This window comes from Nematostella vectensis, chromosome 13, assembly GCF_932526225.1.
Source record: "Nematostella vectensis chromosome 13, jaNemVect1.1, whole genome shotgun sequence".
Taxonomy (NCBI): domain Eukaryota; kingdom Metazoa; phylum Cnidaria; class Anthozoa; order Actiniaria; family Edwardsiidae; genus Nematostella; species Nematostella vectensis.
Window position 1 is genome coordinate 2,011,171 of NC_064046.1, and position 19,009 is coordinate 2,030,179.

At 41.7% G+C, this 19,009-nt stretch overlaps 2 protein-coding genes across 5 annotated transcripts; both read left to right on the forward strand.

Annotated features, from left to right (window-relative positions):
* The first annotated feature begins 700 nt into the window (after nt 1-700).
* On the forward strand, nt 701-18,810 carry LOC5508159 (retinoschisin). 3 transcript variants are annotated; one of them, XM_048720987.1, is made up of 6 exons: nt 701-822; nt 4,024-4,243; nt 4,823-5,001; nt 16,337-16,665; nt 17,083-17,225; nt 17,258-18,810. In XM_048720987.1, exons 1-5 carry the CDS (start codon nt 780-782, stop codon nt 17,221-17,223), a joined length of 912 nt encoding a protein of 303 aa, XP_048576944.1. In that variant the 5' UTR covers nt 701-779; the 3' UTR covers nt 17,224-17,225; nt 17,258-18,810. The 3 variants fall into 3 exon arrangements, with proteins under 3 accessions (XP_048576944.1, XP_048576943.1, XP_048576945.1); XM_048720986.1 differs by having other exon boundaries at nt 17,083-18,810; XM_048720988.1 differs by having other exon boundaries at nt 731-822; nt 4,066-4,243; nt 17,083-18,810.
* Nucleotides 851-3,925, forward strand: LOC5502292. 2 transcript variants are annotated; one of them, XM_048720989.1, is made up of 4 exons: nt 861-2,108; nt 2,241-2,339; nt 2,851-2,995; nt 3,513-3,925. In XM_048720989.1, exons 1-4 carry the CDS (start codon nt 1,881-1,883, stop codon nt 3,551-3,553), a joined length of 513 nt encoding a protein of 170 aa, XP_048576946.1. In that variant the 5' UTR covers nt 861-1,880; the 3' UTR covers nt 3,554-3,925. The 2 variants fall into 2 exon arrangements, with proteins under 2 accessions (XP_048576947.1, XP_048576946.1); XM_048720990.1 differs by lacking the exon at nt 2,241-2,339 and having other exon boundaries at nt 851-2,108.
* Nucleotides 18,811-19,009: the final 199 nt, after the last annotated feature.

The following is a 19,009-nucleotide window of genomic DNA, read 5'->3' on the forward strand; positions in this document are numbered from 1 at the left end:
TCTGTCAAAGCGATTTTAAGTAAAAAACGTGCGCCTTTCGCTTTGTTTTCTTGTACAACTTTGGCGCGCGCGCGCACTTAATACCGGAAAATTCGAACAAACAGCGCGCGCCACTATGCGCAGAAGGGGTGCGCAGGATGACAGTGCTGAATAACGTATGCGCATGCGCGTGTTCTGGCGAAAACAAACAAAATCTCAGTGTTGAATCGTTCGAGTAAAGGTACGAAAGGCTCACTTCGGTCGCTGTTTTGACTTACTGTACAGCATTAAAACCATACTGTACAAAAGATGACAGATTTGTTTGATAATGAGGGAGTCATAAAGAAAATTATAGCCTTAGGTTTGGTCTAGTTTTCTTAGTATTCGACGAAATGTGACAGTGCGCCGGTAAAACGCCGCCATTTCAAAACAAAAAGGCTAGTTTAACCGCGCGGTACTGGAACTATAGTCTTGCGTTTTTCAGTACTGTCGGTGCGCCGCAGTGCAATTCAAGGAAATTACCTTGATAAGGTAGATAATTGAAATAATGCTCTGATATAAACAATCGTAACTCATAACCAATTATCCTCCGAAGAAGTGGACATCTTTTGTGCTAGTCCGCGCAACACCTTTGTTTTCATTCATAATTTATAGGCTTATAACTAAGCTTCTAAGCATCCTGGACATCCTTTGTGCTAGTCCGCGCAACGCCTTTCATAATTTATAGGCTTATTCCTAAGTGTCCTTCATATTTTTACTCAATCTGTCTAAAATGCGATGTTGACAAAGTGCATGACTGAATGGCCGGATCTCTTGGTCTCTGTTGTCTACATGTTTTCAAAGGCAAGTTTTTTCCTATCCATCTAACACTTACTTAAGTTACTTAAAATGAGAGTCCTATACAGTAGGTTGACAAAAGCAAAAAGATGGCAGGAAATGTTTTTAAAACGGGCTAAAAATACTGACACTCTGTTTATTATACGGTTTATCGGACAGAAAAATAAATCTCTTTGATATATGAATTTTTTAACAAGAAAGAAACCTGTCGTACTTTTGAAGTTAGGAAATGTGGCTAGAATAATAATATAATAATAATAAAAGCGTTAAACATCTTTCGTCAATGTCGATAGCAGAGCTAGGGACAAAGACCACTGAATGCTTGCATGTCCTCGTGCTATACATATTAGACTCTTCTTTTTTCCTTTCCTTTTTATCCGTTCATATAATCACATTAGCATTCAAAACCATGAAACAAACAATATTCATCAAGGGTAAAGGAGCAAAACTATCACATACATCGCAAAACATACTACTGTGCGCCATTCAAGCATTCTAACTAGTTTCTAGGTGTCCTAAACACAAAATTATCTATGTGTTCTGATATTTAAGGGGAAATCAAGCATTTTAGGTCCTCATTTTGACGCATCCGAATTCTCATGGTTTGTCACCTGTACCAATTCCAATATGGGATTTATTCCAAAAGTGTTGGGTAGATTTGGCAAGTAAAATTTCCTTCGAAGATTTTAAGTAATGGTTCGTGTAAGAACTACGGTACCCTGCGGCAACGCATGCGCAGAAGTAGCTATAAAACTTCAGTAAAATCCTGCCCTCTGATTGGCTAAAATACATCTTCGGGTGTTTTCCGTATCTTATCCATTGATTGACAAACATTTAAATTAAGAATAAAACAAAGGTTGCATTGTTACGACTTATCCCCGAGTTTTGTCCGAATCGTATGTTCGGAAGTTACATTTCCGACCTCCTCGATATATTAAGACAAGTCTCTCGCTATTCATTATCTCTTCGAAAATAGTTTGAAAATCCATTGTATATACTTTAAAGAAACGCTTCTGAGTTCTGTTTGCTTGCAAACTTTGTCCGAGAAGTTAGAAAAGCTTGTTATGGTGCTCAAAAGGCAGGCATGTTGCTGCCCAAACCACGAAGCTTGGTGTGGCAGTAAGCCTTCAGATGTGGAACAGAGGTCCCTGAGAAAGGCGAACAGAGCAGAGAAAGTTTTCTTGGAGCTAGATGACAAAGGCAAAAAGGGCTGGTCTAGAAGCAATTGTACATACTGTCGACAGCGAGTCGATTTGGAGCTTGGAAACAAACGCATGAAAACTTCACACGAGGTGAGAAAAATGATCTTTCTCAAAGTCAATGTTCTGTCGCTTGCCGTATAGATTCTGCTGTTTCTGTACTGTCTTGACCAGTCTTGATCCTCCTTTTCAATTTGTTATTTATTTCGAAAATCAAAATTGCAGAGCTTTAGAGATGAAACTGCCTCAAGTTCCAGCGTGTTTTTCCAACCGGAAACCTCTGAGACCAGCGCCGCTGCTGAAGCCGCGTTAGAACCATTCCAGGTAAAAAAATCATAGGTCAATAAGTACTTGAGAGACAAATAATTGGTTCAGAAGGGAACGAAATATTTTACTCGTTCTATTTTACTAAAAGAGTTTTATTACGGGAAGTTGTCATTTGAGTTTACGATGTGAATATGTAAATATAAGTTATGTTAGCCTGATTTATAAGCTGGGTGAAATGTAAATACCAACAAGCCCGAATGTATTCCTAGAATGTAGCGAAACATCCTGGGGTTTGACACCCTGAAATTGAGGTACAGCAAACTCCCGTCTAAGTGAAAAAATTGTAAGCGGATAACTTAACAAAATGCAGGGTTTTGTCTTCCTTTCCATTCAAACAATGTCTTTCTTCATTTTCATTAGCTGACAGCCATTGTAACACTGTTTTTAGTTCCTGACGTGTCTGCTTCTGAGGGAGTTGACTGTAGTTGCCTTGTATTTTTTATAAGTTCTGATATTCAAGAAATGAAGATGAGAAGGAATCTTAAGTTTGTGTGTACTTTTTTTACAGGACATTGAGGAAACCTCTGCACTAGGGCAAATTTTGCCGTCATCAGTTGATGCTGTACGACTCATGAAAGCATCAACTAAACTAAGAGACATAGAACTAAAGGACATAGAACGATGCATTGAAGTAGAAGATACGGCGTTTGGTGAAGCGAATATATTTTTTTAGAAAATTGTAAAATATAAATATCAGCAATAACCCGCAATTGTCAGTAAGAGCAGTGGAATGCTTATGCGGATGCAAAAAGCTGAAAGAAATAGTGAATATAAATGCAGCCCGTCTGGAGCCAGAAGAATTACAATTTCTTCGCAGAAATTTTCCGTGAGTCCTCATGGCCTACTATGTATCGAAGACGGAGACCCCGATTATAAGCAGGATACTCTCGACTTTATCAATGAGCTTATGGAACAAACCTTGCTTGCAGCTTGTTTTAAGAAAATATTGTGCGTTCTGTCCGTGTCGATGAAATAATAATTAGAGGACTGCTACTACTGTGAATTCCAGTAAACTTTATTGCTGTGGCTTGTATGCGATAATAGTTGTATTGAGGATCGAATAAAGCAAAATTGGTAACTTTATTTAAAGACGTGAATCGTTTTAATTGTCAATCTTAACATGAAAATCGTTGTCGAAAATCTTTGAAAGAAAAAGTGACTTTCTTTGGAAAGCTAAATTCTACCGCACTAACAGGCTTTTGGAAATGTGAGACCGTATTTTCACACGTTTAGCCAGCGGAATGTTTGCTTTGGCAAGAGACAAAGCGCAAAATTGTAATAAGTGAAGTATAAAAAGTTATTAGCAGATATCCGAAAGGGATTTCTCCATGCTCCGAACATACGATTTTAACAAAAATGCAAAGGTTGAAAGCTTTCTTACTTCGAACCTAAGCCCCCTAATAAATATGAGTGCAAGAGCACTTATTTCAGAGAAATGTGACTCCAAAGTTCAAATTTGGCGGGCAGAGCGTCTTGAACCAATAAGCATAGCAATATTAATTAGATTAGTTAAAAAGATAACGAACCCCTATTGCCGCAGGACCTATCGATTCACCGTAGTTCTTACACGGAGCATTACTTAATGAAGATCCTTTATTTTAGGCCTGTGGTTCTACTAGATGTGTGTTATGTGTGAAATTTTATAAACCCACCATTGATTTTTGGTCGATTTTTGTCCTAGAATGTGCTGACACAATGAAGACATATCCATGCATTTTTCTAGTTGCTTTGTTGCTATGGAAACATGCGAGTGGCGAGGATTGCAGCAGTGACATATTCTTCGCGCTAGGCTACAAATTGGACGGTCACGTGATCGAGACCAGGATCACAACAAAAAAAAATTGTCGACAGAATTGTCATCTCAGCAATGTCTGTTCATCTTTCAACTTCAAGCACACAGAGTAAGTCTCGGGGAGAGCGTTACTTTAATCTTTTATTAAGAACGATTAGCAATGCCAATCCAGATTGCGCTTTACCTCACACACAGTAGACAATAGTTCACACTTGAAGATACCAGGAAGATCAGGAAGATATCAGGGGCGGATCTAGTTTTCGCTGAAGGGGGGTTTGGCTCAGTGACAAAGGCGGGGTGTAATTTTTTTGTTACATATGGCTTTCTGGCAGCCCAAACGGGGAAGGGGTGGGTAATCCTCCTAATCCCTCCTCTTCGATCCGCTACTGGATATTGAACATTTTCGTTAACTACACAACACATGTACAAACGTTTCCGCCAGAAAATCTGCTCGTCCAATCAGAGGCCGTCCAAACGTACACGACGGCGCATGCAAAGACACCCCCTCATCGCGACCACGGGTACTTCGCATAGCATACCAATAATTCTATACCATAAGTGTTCTGCTGCCCACCCCTGGTAGTGGAATCTGTTATAGCGGAGCCAGCTCCATAGGTATAGAACTTTGGTATAGCTATGCGACTTGGTTCTGTTATATAATCTAATTTCATCTTCAATACGTGTCTAGGTCACGATGTGAGTTGAATGGAGCTAGCTTCATGACACACCCGAGCCAGTTCAGGCCGGAAGCTGACTCGTTCTACGCTTTGGTAAAACTGCCGGCCACATGTAGCAGTGGTTTCTGTGGCCCTGATAAGAGCTGTGTTGTGTCAACAGAGACGAGGGGCTTGGCGTACAAATGCAAAGGTAAGAGAATTTTGGAATTTGGAAATAATAAATGTGTTAGGCTTTTTAGTGGTCTTTGGGGGGGGAGGGGGTTAATGTCCGTTGGAAAAGTCTGATGGGATGCGTCTTTCAGTGCCGTTTTTCATTCCCTATTATTCCGCCATGTATAATATTTAGCTAATTACATTCGCCTCTCACTAGACCTTACCCATTTTGCATGCCGCGTAGTTTTTTTCCGGGCTTATTTTCCCCGTTTTTCCTAGATGGACATATATATTGTAGGGTTGCATTTTCATTTGTGATATGTGTTTCGATCAACACGACAAAACAGCCGCCATGTTGGCACAAGTATGCTTTACTCTAAATATGGAGTAAGCCATATAAGGCAATGCTTACACAGGGAGCCCAACTCGTAGCATCTCCTTTTTTTCAATAACAAAAACTAACTTGCTGTTACAATAACATGGAGACGTTCAGTTCGTTAGTCTCAGCTTGCAAAAGATGTTATAGCTTGAAATAGCGAACAACGGTATTGCTCAATAAAACGAAACTAAACATTGAAAAGTTCTTAGTTCGCACAAAGTCCTTCAAATGCTGCGGTCTCTTGATGGTCCTGGTTCTAACAGGAACTATTCTGGGGTTGTCTTCTGGTTGTGAACGTATATACTAGTAGAGGGTACTGGTGCACTAACTGAGGTCGGCTGTTCTTGTTTGGCTGGCTTGCTGGTCTTTGGCTGTGTTACTAGAGTTAGTGGAGTAAAAGGAAACTCTGCAGGTAGATCTGGGATACTTGTAGATTCACATAGTGGAGCTGACTTGATGAGTTGTCTGTTTCGTCTCAGGGTTTTATTTCCAACTGAGGCCATTTAAAATCTATCCGGGACTTTCTGTACACACTTTCCTGATGATCAGTTTTTAGGATTGCTTGGAGCTTTGACTCGTATATCTTGACAAACTTCAAGGTCAGCTTCACTGTACGGTCATGGATTTAGCCTTTCGTCTCCTTTTCTTTGACACCTTCTTCAACCTTAGGATACAGAAGAATAGAAGCTGTAGGGAGTAGCCCTCTCGTCCTTCTTGACATCAACCTCTGGGCCGGACTTGAACCCATTCCCTCTGATGGGGTATTCTCTGATCTAATAGGCCTAACCATGTCTTTCCCATCCCTTTTTTATCACCCTCTTGGAAACTTTAACTGAAGATTAAGCTTCCCCATTTTATTTGGGATATGTCTGGGAGGACAAATTGTGGTTAAATTCCCACTCTAGAGCGAACTCATGATACTCGTGACTTACTAGCTGGGGGGGGGGGGGGGTATCAGTAGCAATGTGATCTGGAATTCCGTGTCTACTGAACTGTTCTTTCATAAATTCTATGACAGTACTTGACTCCGTATTAACTAGTTCTCTCACCTCAATAAAGTCTGAAAAGTGATCTACCTTTGATATTGCAATGTTTTCAGGGCTAAAACATCACGAAGAAATACACCGCCCGTTGAACACAACAACTGAACGCCATGTTTATTTCTTAAAACCACCCACGACATGCCCACGAGGCATTCCAAATAAGGTTACACAACACACGGAGCCTATCCCAATATATAACATCTCCCCGTTTCTGGAATGAACTAGCTATAAACATGTAAACAATGGTCAATGACTAAGAGCTAAATACATCTAATGGTCCCTTTACAATTCCAAACGTACTACAGGTTTAGGTGTACGTCTTGGGTAACGCCTCACATGCGTAGATGCCACCTCGGGTGGTGACTCAGTTGTACATGTAGGAACAACAGTCTTTAGAGATCGCGGTGAGACTTCAGGATAGCCTCAGGCTCAGGAAGCATAGGTGTAGAGGACACTACTGGAGTAGAGGGCGGGGCAAAGCCACTTCCGGTCATAGTGGTAGCTGTACTTGGTGGGGGTGTGTGCTCCGCATCACTGCAAGACGGTGATCAACATGTACATAACACATGTCCTCCAATACGTATCTGGTAAGATAGAGGTTCAATTCTCAAATTCCCTGTCCCTTTATCCCACTTTTGTTTACCCCTGTTCCGCACTAGAACAATGTCTCCTGGAAGAAACTCACGAGGTTTTGTTCGGCCACCATCATGCTGTTGCTTTACCTTTATCTGACGCTCTTCAACATGCTGGGCCAGGTTGGGCTGAAGCAAGGCCAGACGTGTGCGAGGCTTCCGCTTCAAGATCAATTCCGTGTTCCTGTACGGAAACAGAAAACTTGACAGCCGTTGCTGTAACGATTTCCCCTGATCAAACTTGCTGATAAGTAATGCCTGCTTGAGATATCTCTCCGCCTCCCCGTTAGAAGCGGGATGATAGCCAGGAACTTGTGAATGCCATATTTCATTACTTTTCATAAACATGTCCAGCTCACTAGAAATGAACTGCGGACCGTTATCAGAAACCATCTCCTCTTGTAAACCATGTGACGCAAATAAACCAGCCAGCAGATGCAGTATTGAAAGACGCAGCAATAACCTCAGGCCACTTTTATTGGCATCGACGACAACAAAAAGTTCACACCGTCCTTAACAGCATAATCCATGTGCACTCTTTGCCAAACTCCAACAGGCCATTTCCATGGAATCAAAGGTGCTGTGGCAGGCTGTTTCCGAACAGACTGACATGCCTCACAGTTATGAACCATGTTCCCGATAGCCTGGTCGAGCTTTGGCCACCACAGGTAGCTCCGTGCGAGAGACTTCATGCGGCACATACCTGTGTGATTTTTGTGAAGATCGCGCAGGATTTTCTCCCAAAATGCCTCTGGGATAATGACACATAGACCCCAGATAACACAGTCCTGTTCCACAGACAGTTCCAATCGAAGGTTGAGATAAGGACGTAATTTATTCTCCTGTACCTGCTGTGGACAGTCACTTTTCACATACTGAAGTACCTCGCTTAACACAGAATCCTTTCTGGTTTCCATAGCAACTTTCTTCGCAGTGACAGGTAGATCATCCACATAGCTGAAGTGAAAAAATTCACTTTCCCCAGGCACACTAGGCTTATCAACAGGAAGTATTGACAGCCCATCCGCATTGCTGTGATCGACACCTTTACGGTAAACGACGTCATACTGGTGGGATGCTAAAATTAATGCCCACCTCTGTAAACGAGCCGCAGAATTTGGGAATTGCCGACTTGGGCCCTAAGATTGTCAAAAGCGGCTTATGATCCGTCTCCATAATAAATCTTGTTCATGTAAAGGTTGGTGAAACTTCTTCACTCCGTAAATAATGGACAGGGCTTCCTTCTCCAGCTGGGCATAATTTTTCTCACTTCCCGTGTGTGTCCTGGAGGCAGAGCAATAGGGCGCTCCTCTCCTCCGGGCATAACATGTGAAATCACTGCGCCAAATGCCGTAGGGTGATGCATCACAAGCCCATTTGATTGGAAGATTGACGTCATAATGTATCAGGACTTTTGCAGATTGCAGGAGCTCTTTCGCAGAGTTGAAGGCTTGCTCGCATTCTTGCAGCCATGACCATTCTACCCCGTCTCGCAGGAGGTTGTTTAAGGGGTGCAGCAGTGTTGACAAGTCCGGGAGAAATCTCCCATAGTACTGTAGCATACTACAGTACATACTACATACTCGCGCCGGAGCATCCACAACAGCCCGAACTTTCTCTGGTGAAGGGTGGACACCCTCGGCATCAATGACATGACCGAGAGAGCCGACTCTGTCCTCAAGGAAACTGCACTTCGACAACTTGAGAGAAATTCCATATTTCTCAAGTCTCCCCAGCACCTCCTCCAATCTTGCCTTGTGTTCCTGGTCATTCCGTCCAGTGATCAAAATATCATCGATATAGCAAACGACACCATTAATGCCCTGGAGAATCGTGTCCATAGTAGACTGAAATAACCCAGGAGCTCTTGCCACGCCAAAAGGTAAACGATTATACTGATAGAGCAATTTACAGGTGTTAATAGTGAGGAACTTCTTAGACTCCTCACTAAAGGCTAATTGCTGATATGCATGCTTGAGGTCCAGTTTGGAAAACTTGGTACCACCTGCCAGTGCACTTAGCAAATCTTGGGGGTTAGGCACCGTAACCGCATAAACGAATATCACCATCTGCCTTGGGACGACCACTAACGGGGCAGTCCACTCATTATGGGACACTTTGGTCACGATCCCCTCCATCCTTCTCCATGCGATCCAACTCTGCTCCAATTGCTGGTTTTAGGGCATACGGCACGGGGCGAGCCTTATGAAACTTAGGCGTGGCCTCAGGTTGTACATTGATTCTTGCTTGAAACTCCTTGATTTTGCCCAGTCCGGTACCGAAAACATCCTTAAATCGTGCAGTCAATTCATGAACTTAGTCAGAACAAGAAACACTTAAAAGGTGCTCCCAGTTCAGCTTAACAACACTGAGTCAATTACGACCCAGAATGGCTGGTTTGCTCTCAACTTTTGCCACAATAAGAGGCAAATTGGCACTTTGACCCTCGTACTCAACTAGAACGTCAGTTTCACCAATTAAAGGTAACAATGTTCCAGAATAAGTCTTTAATGATGTACTGGCATTCTTGAGTTTGACAAGTCAAAAATTCTCTTGGAACAACTTTTCAGGGATGACTGTGCGTGCAGCTCCAGTATCAACTTCCATTGGAATTTCTTTCCCGTTAACTGTTACTGTCACTGCCTTGCTGCTGGGTTCACGGGTTGAAAAGAACTTCAATGACTCATCTTCGTCATTGTCCACGGAAACTTCAACATACTTGGTTTCCTTGCACTCCTTGGACATGCAGACTCTCTTTAGGTGACCTACATTGCCAGAATTATCACACTTATACTTCTTGTATTTACAGGAATTACCAGCATGTTCAGCACTCCCACAACGATGACATGCTGTTTTGGGCTTCCCTCCTTTGTTCTGCGTGAATTTCTTGTGTCTCTGAGGCTTTTTCCCAAGCTGATGAACTTCTCTGACGCGCCCAATCCGGACGATCCAGAGTCCTTAGTTCATTTGGCTTGTTGTGAATTCTCTGCTTGAAACTCTGCACAACTTGACATTATTTGTCATTCCTGGCCAGAAAACTAGATCTCTTGCCTTTCGAAGACATGATTTGGCTCCAAGGTGACTTGAATGAATTCGTTTGAGGGTGCTGGCTCTCATTGCCTTTGGAATGATGACTCTGTTACACTTGGAGAAAACACCATTATGCAATGTTATTTGCTCTCTGTAGTTTCAGTAGTCTCTTATCTGCTCTGGGGCTTGTTCTCTTTTCTCTGGCCATCCTGTTTGGACTGTATCTTTCAAGATCTGTAGAACTACATTTTGACCAGGTCACTTCTGTAAGAACGCTAGTCGTTCAGGTTTCACTTAGATTTGCTGTAAGGGGTCTACACTATCTAGCTCGACTGCGAATACCTCAAGTCCATCTCGGTCTTCTTATGAAGAGCGACTTTGTGCACGGGATAAATGGTCGGCAAGTAGCATTTCCTTTCCTGGTTTGTAACAGACATCCAGATTGTAGCGTTGGAGCTGTAACAACATCCAATGTAGTCTACTAGGAGCAGATTGGATGGATGGACTTCTTGAAGATTGTAATGGCTTGTGGTCACTTTGGATGGTAACTTTGTCTCTGTTAGCAATGTACTGATGAAATCTTTGACATGCGAAGACAATAGCCAGGCTCCTTTTCTATCTGGGTCAAGGTACGAGAAGCAAATGCCACTGGTTGGCCATTCTGTAACAGGGTAGTGCCAAGTCCTCTCTCACTCGCGTCACACTGCAGCGTTGCTTCTTCTTTGGGGTCAAAGAACTTCAATACCGGGGGCCGGTTCCTGAAAAGCCGATAAGCGCTAACCCAGGGTTAAATTAACCCTAACTCACGATTAAATTTTTACCCCCAGATTAGTTCCGTTCCCGAAACGCTGGTTAGCGCTAACTCTGGGTCAGTTTGGAGGTAAAATCTAACCCTGCTCGCGAGGTGGGTTAACTCGCTAACCCACTGTTTAATTGGCGTAACACAGGCCTCCCAAACTTTGTAGTAGAACTAAAGCTTCATAAAATAAAGTTGTCGACAAAAAAGACGTTACACAAAACAATGTAGGGATCAAATACCCTAACATTTCGTTTTATTATGTGACCTTCGTTGCGATGCTGACTTGAAAATTGCGCTGGGACAGACAGAAAGTTACATGAAATTTATACTTGAAATGAATCTGTCTCGCTTGTGTCACGCACCTTCTCGAATCCTGCAAATGACACATTTTTGACCATGAAATGGAGGTAATTACGGGTGATGTAGAGATGTTTTGGGGCTTTTCTGCGAAAATAAAATCACCAAAGGTAAATTTAAGTTGCCCTCTGTTGATATACTGGGTACCCTGTGTGAATTTTACTCCTCAAACCAGTTTTTCACTCGTTTAATCCAGAGTTAGTAATTCGGGGGATTACTTGGCTTTCGGGAACGGTGAGTTATCCGTCGGTTAGCTAACCTACGATTAGCGAATTTTAACCCGGGATTAGGCGCTGATCGAGGGTTAAGTTAATCAGCCTTTCAGGAACCGGCCCCTGGAATTCTTCATCATGCGAGTGGGACCATATGAACTGAGCCTCTTTAGCTGTCAGCCCGCGCAACGGTTTGACAACATCAGACAGTCTGGGTGAGAACTTAGACAGATTTGCTCACAAATCCAGAAAGAGTCATCAACTCTTTCTTACTTGTGGGCTTTGGCATATCTAGGATCGCTGACACTTTTGCCGGGTCTGGCTTTAGCCCATCTTTACTGATTACATGTCCCATAAATTTCACTTCCTCCTTCCGCATGTTCATCTTCTCTTTATTTGGTTTCAGCTTTACCTCTCTGGCTCGGTCTAGTGATCTATGTAGGTTCTCATCATTTTTTACTTCTGCTTCTCGCTGCGAGTCTCCATAACCTAAAATATAATCCCGTAAAACTTCAAAGCCTTCTAGGTCATCAAGCTTCTCATGGAGCTTACACTCAAATTCTTCGGGGGCGAGGTTAATTCCCATTGGCACTCGCAAATAGCAAAACCGTCCAAATGGGGTGCAAAATGTTGTCTTCAGGCTACTTTCCTTATAAAGCTTAATCTGATAAAACCCATTCTTTGCATCTAGGGTACTGAAAACCTTAGCTTTAGAAAATCTATGTAAGATTTCTTAAAGTGTTGGCATTTGATACTTTGGTCTGAAAACTGCCTGGTTGAGATCTTTAGGATCTAAGCACACACACATTTTGCCACTGAGTTTTCACCATACTGCTGATCCACTCAGCCGGCTTCTTGATTGTTTTCTTTCTCTCAAGATCTGCAATTTTAGCTTTGACTTTGCTCATAAGTGCTATGGGGACACGCCTAGGAGCATCCTGGACTGGCTTAACGCTTAAAATCTAGATCAAGGACGAATTTCGAGTCACCGATATGACTAATCCATGAAAAACATCTCGCTATTGTTCTGTGATTATCTTCTTTTTGCTTGCAGGCTTATCATCTACTTTGTTTGCATCTAGAGTAATCACTCCTAACTTCTTACAACTTTCAAATAAGATCAGTGGTTTGCTACATTTAGCAACAACTTGAAACTAGTGTGTGCCGCTCACTTCGTTGCACGGTGAGACTCCTAGAGGTTTCATTATGGATCCGTCAAACAATTTGAGTTTAGCTGAGCTCTTGGTTCACTTTGGCTTTGCTGTTTGAAGCAGTATACAGTATACAGGTCGCACCTGTGTCTAGCTTAAACTTCAGTTTGCTCATGTAGTTCTCATTATGTGAATCTGTGATCAAACGAAAATCGAGAACTGTAAAAACTTGTTTGCTTTTGCTGGTAACTGTTGACAGAGTACTTTGAACAAGGATTCCGAATTTGTATCAGACTCTGATTCTGATTTTCTTTTCTTCCAGCACTTTTACTTTCTTATGTGATTTTGACTGTGATTTAGGTTTGCAGACTGATTCAAAGTGATTCTTTTTCTTACAAAAATGGCATTCTTGACCATAAGCTATGCAATCTTCCCTTTTCTCATGCTTCTTAAATAGACCACAAAAACTTTATTTCCTGCTCGTTTTAGCTGAGCCCTCCAATTTCTTGGATTTCTTGTTACTCTTTGCGCTTTTCCCCATTTCATTGGCACCCTTATTCTTAAACTTGTGCAAATTAACTTCATCAACTGGTTTTGACATAGATTTAATTTTCTTGCTTGCAGTTTCGCCGGATTGACACAATTTCAGCGCTAGGGTTAGATTTTGCTCACGAAGCAGTCTTTCTTTCAGGCTTGAATCTCACTCCAGTCACTAAACGGTAACGAATTAACTCGTCGGTGAGGGTCCCAAACTCACAAATGGGCGCTAAATGTCTTAAATTATTGATATACGCATCAACTGTCTTATTGGGCAACTGAGCCGAAGTGTTGAACTTGAATCTTTCAAACACGACATTCTTTTGGGGGCGTAAATAATTCACCAGTGCCGCTAGCACTTTCTTGATATCTCTCGGTTGCTTTTCTGACAGGCCTAGGTTCTAATTTGCAAACACTCTCTGCCCATTATTGATCTTAAGGTAGCTAATCTGACCTGCTGTTCCTTTTTATTCAACACTGTGGCGATTTCATAATCTTCCAAGCGTTGCTTGTCCCAGTTCGATGGAATATCTCCTTGACAACTCATCTTTTCGGCAACCGGCAAATTTCTTATTCGGAATAGAGATTATACATTTTATTAAGAAAAATGAAAGCAAAAATATGTAGTCATGGGTTTGGGTACGCATGGGACCAACAGAACTGCCTAAATTTCGTAGATTTTTGGATCAAATGAAATTAAGGCTAAGTGATATCCCAAAACCAAGAATGGGAAAGTGAAATATTTGATGACAATAGGTCAAGCCCCCTCTCAAATACCAGGCTACGAATGTTTAGATTGCATAAAAAACTACGATATCAAAAATTTTTAGAGAATATAACCAACATAACATAGGGCATCTAAACAAGACTCAGCAACCACGCCCATTACATCGAGATAGGGAGTAGCCTGATTTCAGACGCAAACACGAGAGTCCACCCCACTCCCCCTCTTTGCTACGTCTGATACATCTCAGCACGTATCGTGTTCCGCTATTATTAAGATAAGCCAATCAGACCGAGGGTTGTATTTTTCAAACCCTGGGAATACGAGGAATGGTGCATGTATACAAATATCGAAATTTGCTCCTTGCCTCATACTGGTGTACCACACAAAAGCTCTGGAAATCGGCTTTCTTTTTACGGGGTAAGTGTCTGAAAATCTCTTGTAAGCGTTTGAAAATCAGGCTTCATCGCCTGACATTTACTAGATAACACTTTTTCTAGCATATCTTTGTACATTTCACATTAGTTTGAGAATTATCAAGACCTTTTTTTCTTATAGAATTTATTTTCTTAGAGTTATTGGTAAATCATAAAAAAATTGATGGCCGTTTTGCTTTCAGAGCCCTAACTTGCCATGTCCGATGTCTTGATAAAGCTGATATCTGAGATTGAAGGACCCGCGGTATAAAAGGCGCGGACCTGGTCCAAGTCGTCCATAAATAACGGATTTATTTCCTCAGTCCAAAATGACATCAAAATGCGACCTAACGATGTCTCAAAATACTAAAAATAGCCGGTAAAATGAGATAGAAGTTGGTAAAACAGAGCCATTTTATCTGTCGGAAAAAATATCAATCACTTCCGTGCGCGGTTAGTCTGGTAAAATACAGTAATGTTATTTGAGGTTTTCCATCAAAATTACGAAAAGGGGCTTCCTCAATATTTATTCAAATGTATGAGGGGATTTGATAAAAATATGCCGTGCTTTTGAGTGAAATGTTTCAGTGATACAACTTTTGAATCAACTAGATCCACAAATAGAGCAACAAAATGTTATACAAGACAATTAATTAAGCCTTTTTAATCTCCTTTACCTTCCCATTCAAGCTAGATTTCAATAGACAATAGCACAGGTATTGGGGAAGTCAATCAAGCGCCATTTGCTTTCCCGCGTGTTTTAGGATAATCCTCGCTTTAGCTTATCAGCAACCCTTTTCTTCATCACCATGCGAAGATAAGTTCATACAAAATATCGGATATTAAAAATTTCTTCCTACAGTTTCTTGATTCAGTGGACTTTGATGGATTCCATAAAAGTTTTGTGAACTTTCAAAGCGATTAATTCACGGCAGAACGACTCTAAAATCCAACTCTGTAATCTCTATCATTCACAATTTTGACACAAGAGCTGCTGTTGTTGTTTACCAGAGTACTTCGTCGAAAGATGAATCCACTTTGATAGGTTTTCGCCTCAAAATAAGCAAGGAGAAAACAAAAGAGAAAGTAAGAGCAAGTCTTCGTTCAGCAAAGTTCTCTCAACTGCGCAGAAATCGTGCGCATTGTTTAGGTCAAGGTGACTGAGGCGTTGTCAAAAACTTGCAAAGACGCGGGCATTTATTTCGCGCACAAGAATCCAAAATAAATTTATTTATATTATAGATATGTTTCTTTTTTCACCACAAAAAGATCGGGGATGGTTTGTAGGAGGTGTGTAGGGTATTCAATTTATTATGTTTTTTTATTCCTCGGAAATTTTCAGTGTTTATGACAAATGGGAAAGAAAGTTTGTAGAGCTCTGCACTAATTGACGGTTTGAGTGAGTCGCCATCTGCCCATTGGCTCCTTTTATACCGCAGGTGCAGCCCCTGCGCGCCCCCGCACAACATGGGATTTTATAGCGCAGGTCCATCTTTATAAAATCGTTAAAAGTATTGCGTCATAACAAGAGACCATGATATAAGAGAATTAATCCCCGTGGCCCATGATGTCGTCCATGAAAGCTATTTTTTGTCAATTATAGCATCCATACATGGTTCGTCGCGCCATATTTGGTTATGGGCATCAGCAGTGATAACTTTTACTGGGGAAGTTGATCCCAGAGCCTAAAAACACGCACTCTATGTATTACAATGTCCCAGAAACGGTTGATTGGCACCAGCGTACTCTATGGAAGATTATTCTCACATCGTTCGTAAAAAAGGATGGTATCCAAATGTAATCGCGCTTAAGACTCATGTTGCTAGAAAACGTGAGCCCTAACCAATCAGAGGCGTATCTAAAAATAACTGCTTTTTTTTAAAAATAGCTTTCACGGACGTCATCATTGGAACATACCCTAATACGGGGGATTCGTTCTCTTACATCATGGTCTCTTGGTCATAACTTACCCCCCCCCCCCCTCACCCCATCACAGATTGACTAAAGCTCAAGACAAATGAACACCATCTATTACATCACTGAACACCATCATATCAAACCATTTCTTGAAATAATCAACTCCTTGTACCAGATTGCCAAGTTAAGCCCCTGGGAATGGAGTCCCGCGCTATAAACGACTCGGCAATAACCGCATCAAGTAACTACAACGCTTGGACCAGGGCTGAATACGGTCGTCTCAACAATAGGGAGGAGGTGTCCAACTCACACCATGGGATGTGGATGGCGTCAAGAAATCGCGCTGGGGAGTACCTTCAGGTCGACCTTGGACAGGCCGTAATAGTAACAAAAGTGGCTACGCAAGGACGACCAACAACCGACCGATGGGTGACAAGCTATAAGATAGGTTATAGCTCTGACCTCACAACCTGGCTTGTGTATCGCGATGATGGACAGGAAAAGGTAACTGGCTGACAAGTGAGAAGGGTAGGAAAAGAGATTGGATGGGGTAAGGGGGCGAGAGGGGATGGTGGGACTGAGTTTTTTTTTTTTTTTTTTTATCAAAGAGGGGAATTCTCGAGTATACAAAGGGGGGAGCTGAGGCTTAATGGCTCCACCAGGTGGGAGGGGGGTCGAGGGGAGTATTTAGGGTTATGGAGGCTGAAGCTTTTAGAACTTTGCTACTTGTAAACGCTCTGACCAATAATCGCACCGGTAAATTGTTGTGTGTATGCTTTAACAAGGTGGAGTTTGTCGGGCCCCAAGTGAAGACAAAAAACTGGCGCGACTCATAAAAATATGTTGGCGGGTCACGCCGGACATAGAGTAGACTTCTGGCTTCCTCTCTGTAGATATGTAAGTCTCAGTTTCCTCTTTCAGGTGTTTTCTGGTAATTCAGACAGGAACACGATCGTCTACGGGATATTTGAGCCGCCTATTCTTGCTCGAGGGATACGCTTCGTGGTGGAAACCTTCGAACAGATGCCAGCTCTGCGAGTCGAAATTTTTGGATGCAAGTAAATGCTCAAAGGGAGCGCAGCGACCGGAGAGCAAGTCTAATCTTGGTATCGCATATGATTTTTCGTGTCCACACCACAGGCTTCCCAGTCGGTTGATTTGTATTTTGATTTCATGCTGATCAGCGGTGTTTTTAGCACATGCGCAAGTTTCATATAGTGGATGCGATTTTTCGTGTCCACACCACAGCTTCCCAGTCGGTTGATTTGTATTTTTATTTCATGCAGATCAGCGGTCTTTTTCGAGAACCCCTGTACTGAAACATGTTTGTCCCTTCCTTCGAGCATTCACTTTCTATTAGAAATTTCTAGTAGCTGATTATAAATACGGCGGCTTTTAGGGGTCTTTCAATTTCAAAAGTAGTTGTGACTTGCAAGCCGAAGGGCCCTTAAATACCCGCTTGTTTTAGCTGTACTCACATTTCATATTTACTTAATTTCGAAAACGCTGCCAGTGCAAGTGACGATTGGCGAAAGTTCTAAAAATGACCGTCTATTGAATTAATTATTTGCAAGGATAAAGATGATACGTAAACTCGTCCTCAGCTTCTCGCGCTTCGCGCTCGACCCTGTATCACCGCTTAATGTAACACTAACGTTTAACGTAACAAAAATCGCCGCTTAATGGCTTAATGTAATAAAACAGTTAACGCTTAATGTAACAAATTTTCAACGCTTAATGTAATAACAATGAATTTGGATAGATTCCGAAAGAACAATTCGAAAGACAACCAAATTGGGGTAAGTCGTCTAAGCGTCAAGGGGGTGTAACGGGCGGGGGGGTGTCATTTAGCTTTGCGTCATCAATGACGTCATACCAAATGCCAATATCAATATCTTGAGCTACGGAAGTTGTGGCACGACCAAATTTAGGCCAAGTTGTCTAGAGGTCAAGGGGGGGGTCCAGAAAAATGGACACGTGACATTACGTCATTGATTACGTCATCATAACTAGGAAAATCATATCTTGAGCTACGAGAGTTGTGACTCGACCAAACTTCCTTGCTTGATTGTCATTTAAAACTCATTTATACCTGGGCGGAAACCTAACGATAGTTATCACGAGATATGAGTATCTTCGTTTTGATGACGTCATCAATGACGTCACACCTCACCTGACTATTTATGCACCCCCCCTTGACACCTACATGACATTCTCCAAATGTGGTTGCCCGACGATGTTTCTATCCCGAGATATGAGTATTTTCGTTTTAATGACGTCATAGATGACGTCACACCTCACATGACTGTTTATGCACCCCTCTTGACATCTACATGACATTCTCCAATTTTGGTTGTCCGATGATGTTTTAATCATCCTGTCAAAATTAATAATAATATCATATCTCGTGTTGACAGTACTAAGTTCTTAGGAGTTATTATTCATGACAACTTCTCTTGGAAACAGCATATCCTAACAATTCGCTCCAAAGTCTCAAAAGTCATCGGTATAATCTCTAAAGCTAGACAATCTCTTTCTCCAACTGCACTCTTGACTCTATACAACTCTCTTTTCTTACCTTATCTTAATTATTGTACACTAATTTGGGGATCAACTTTTGATTCTTATACCAGACCTCTATTTCTCTTACAAAAAAAAATAATCCGTATCATTTCTTCCTCACCTTGGAGGGCCCATACAAAAACACTCTTTCAAATATATATTCTCCTGACACTGCCATCTTGCTTTGTTTTCTCACACCTTTATAATTTGCTTCCCCTGTCTCTATCTTCAATCTTCTGTGTCAATTCATATATACATAATTACACAACGCGCTCAAAGCATAATT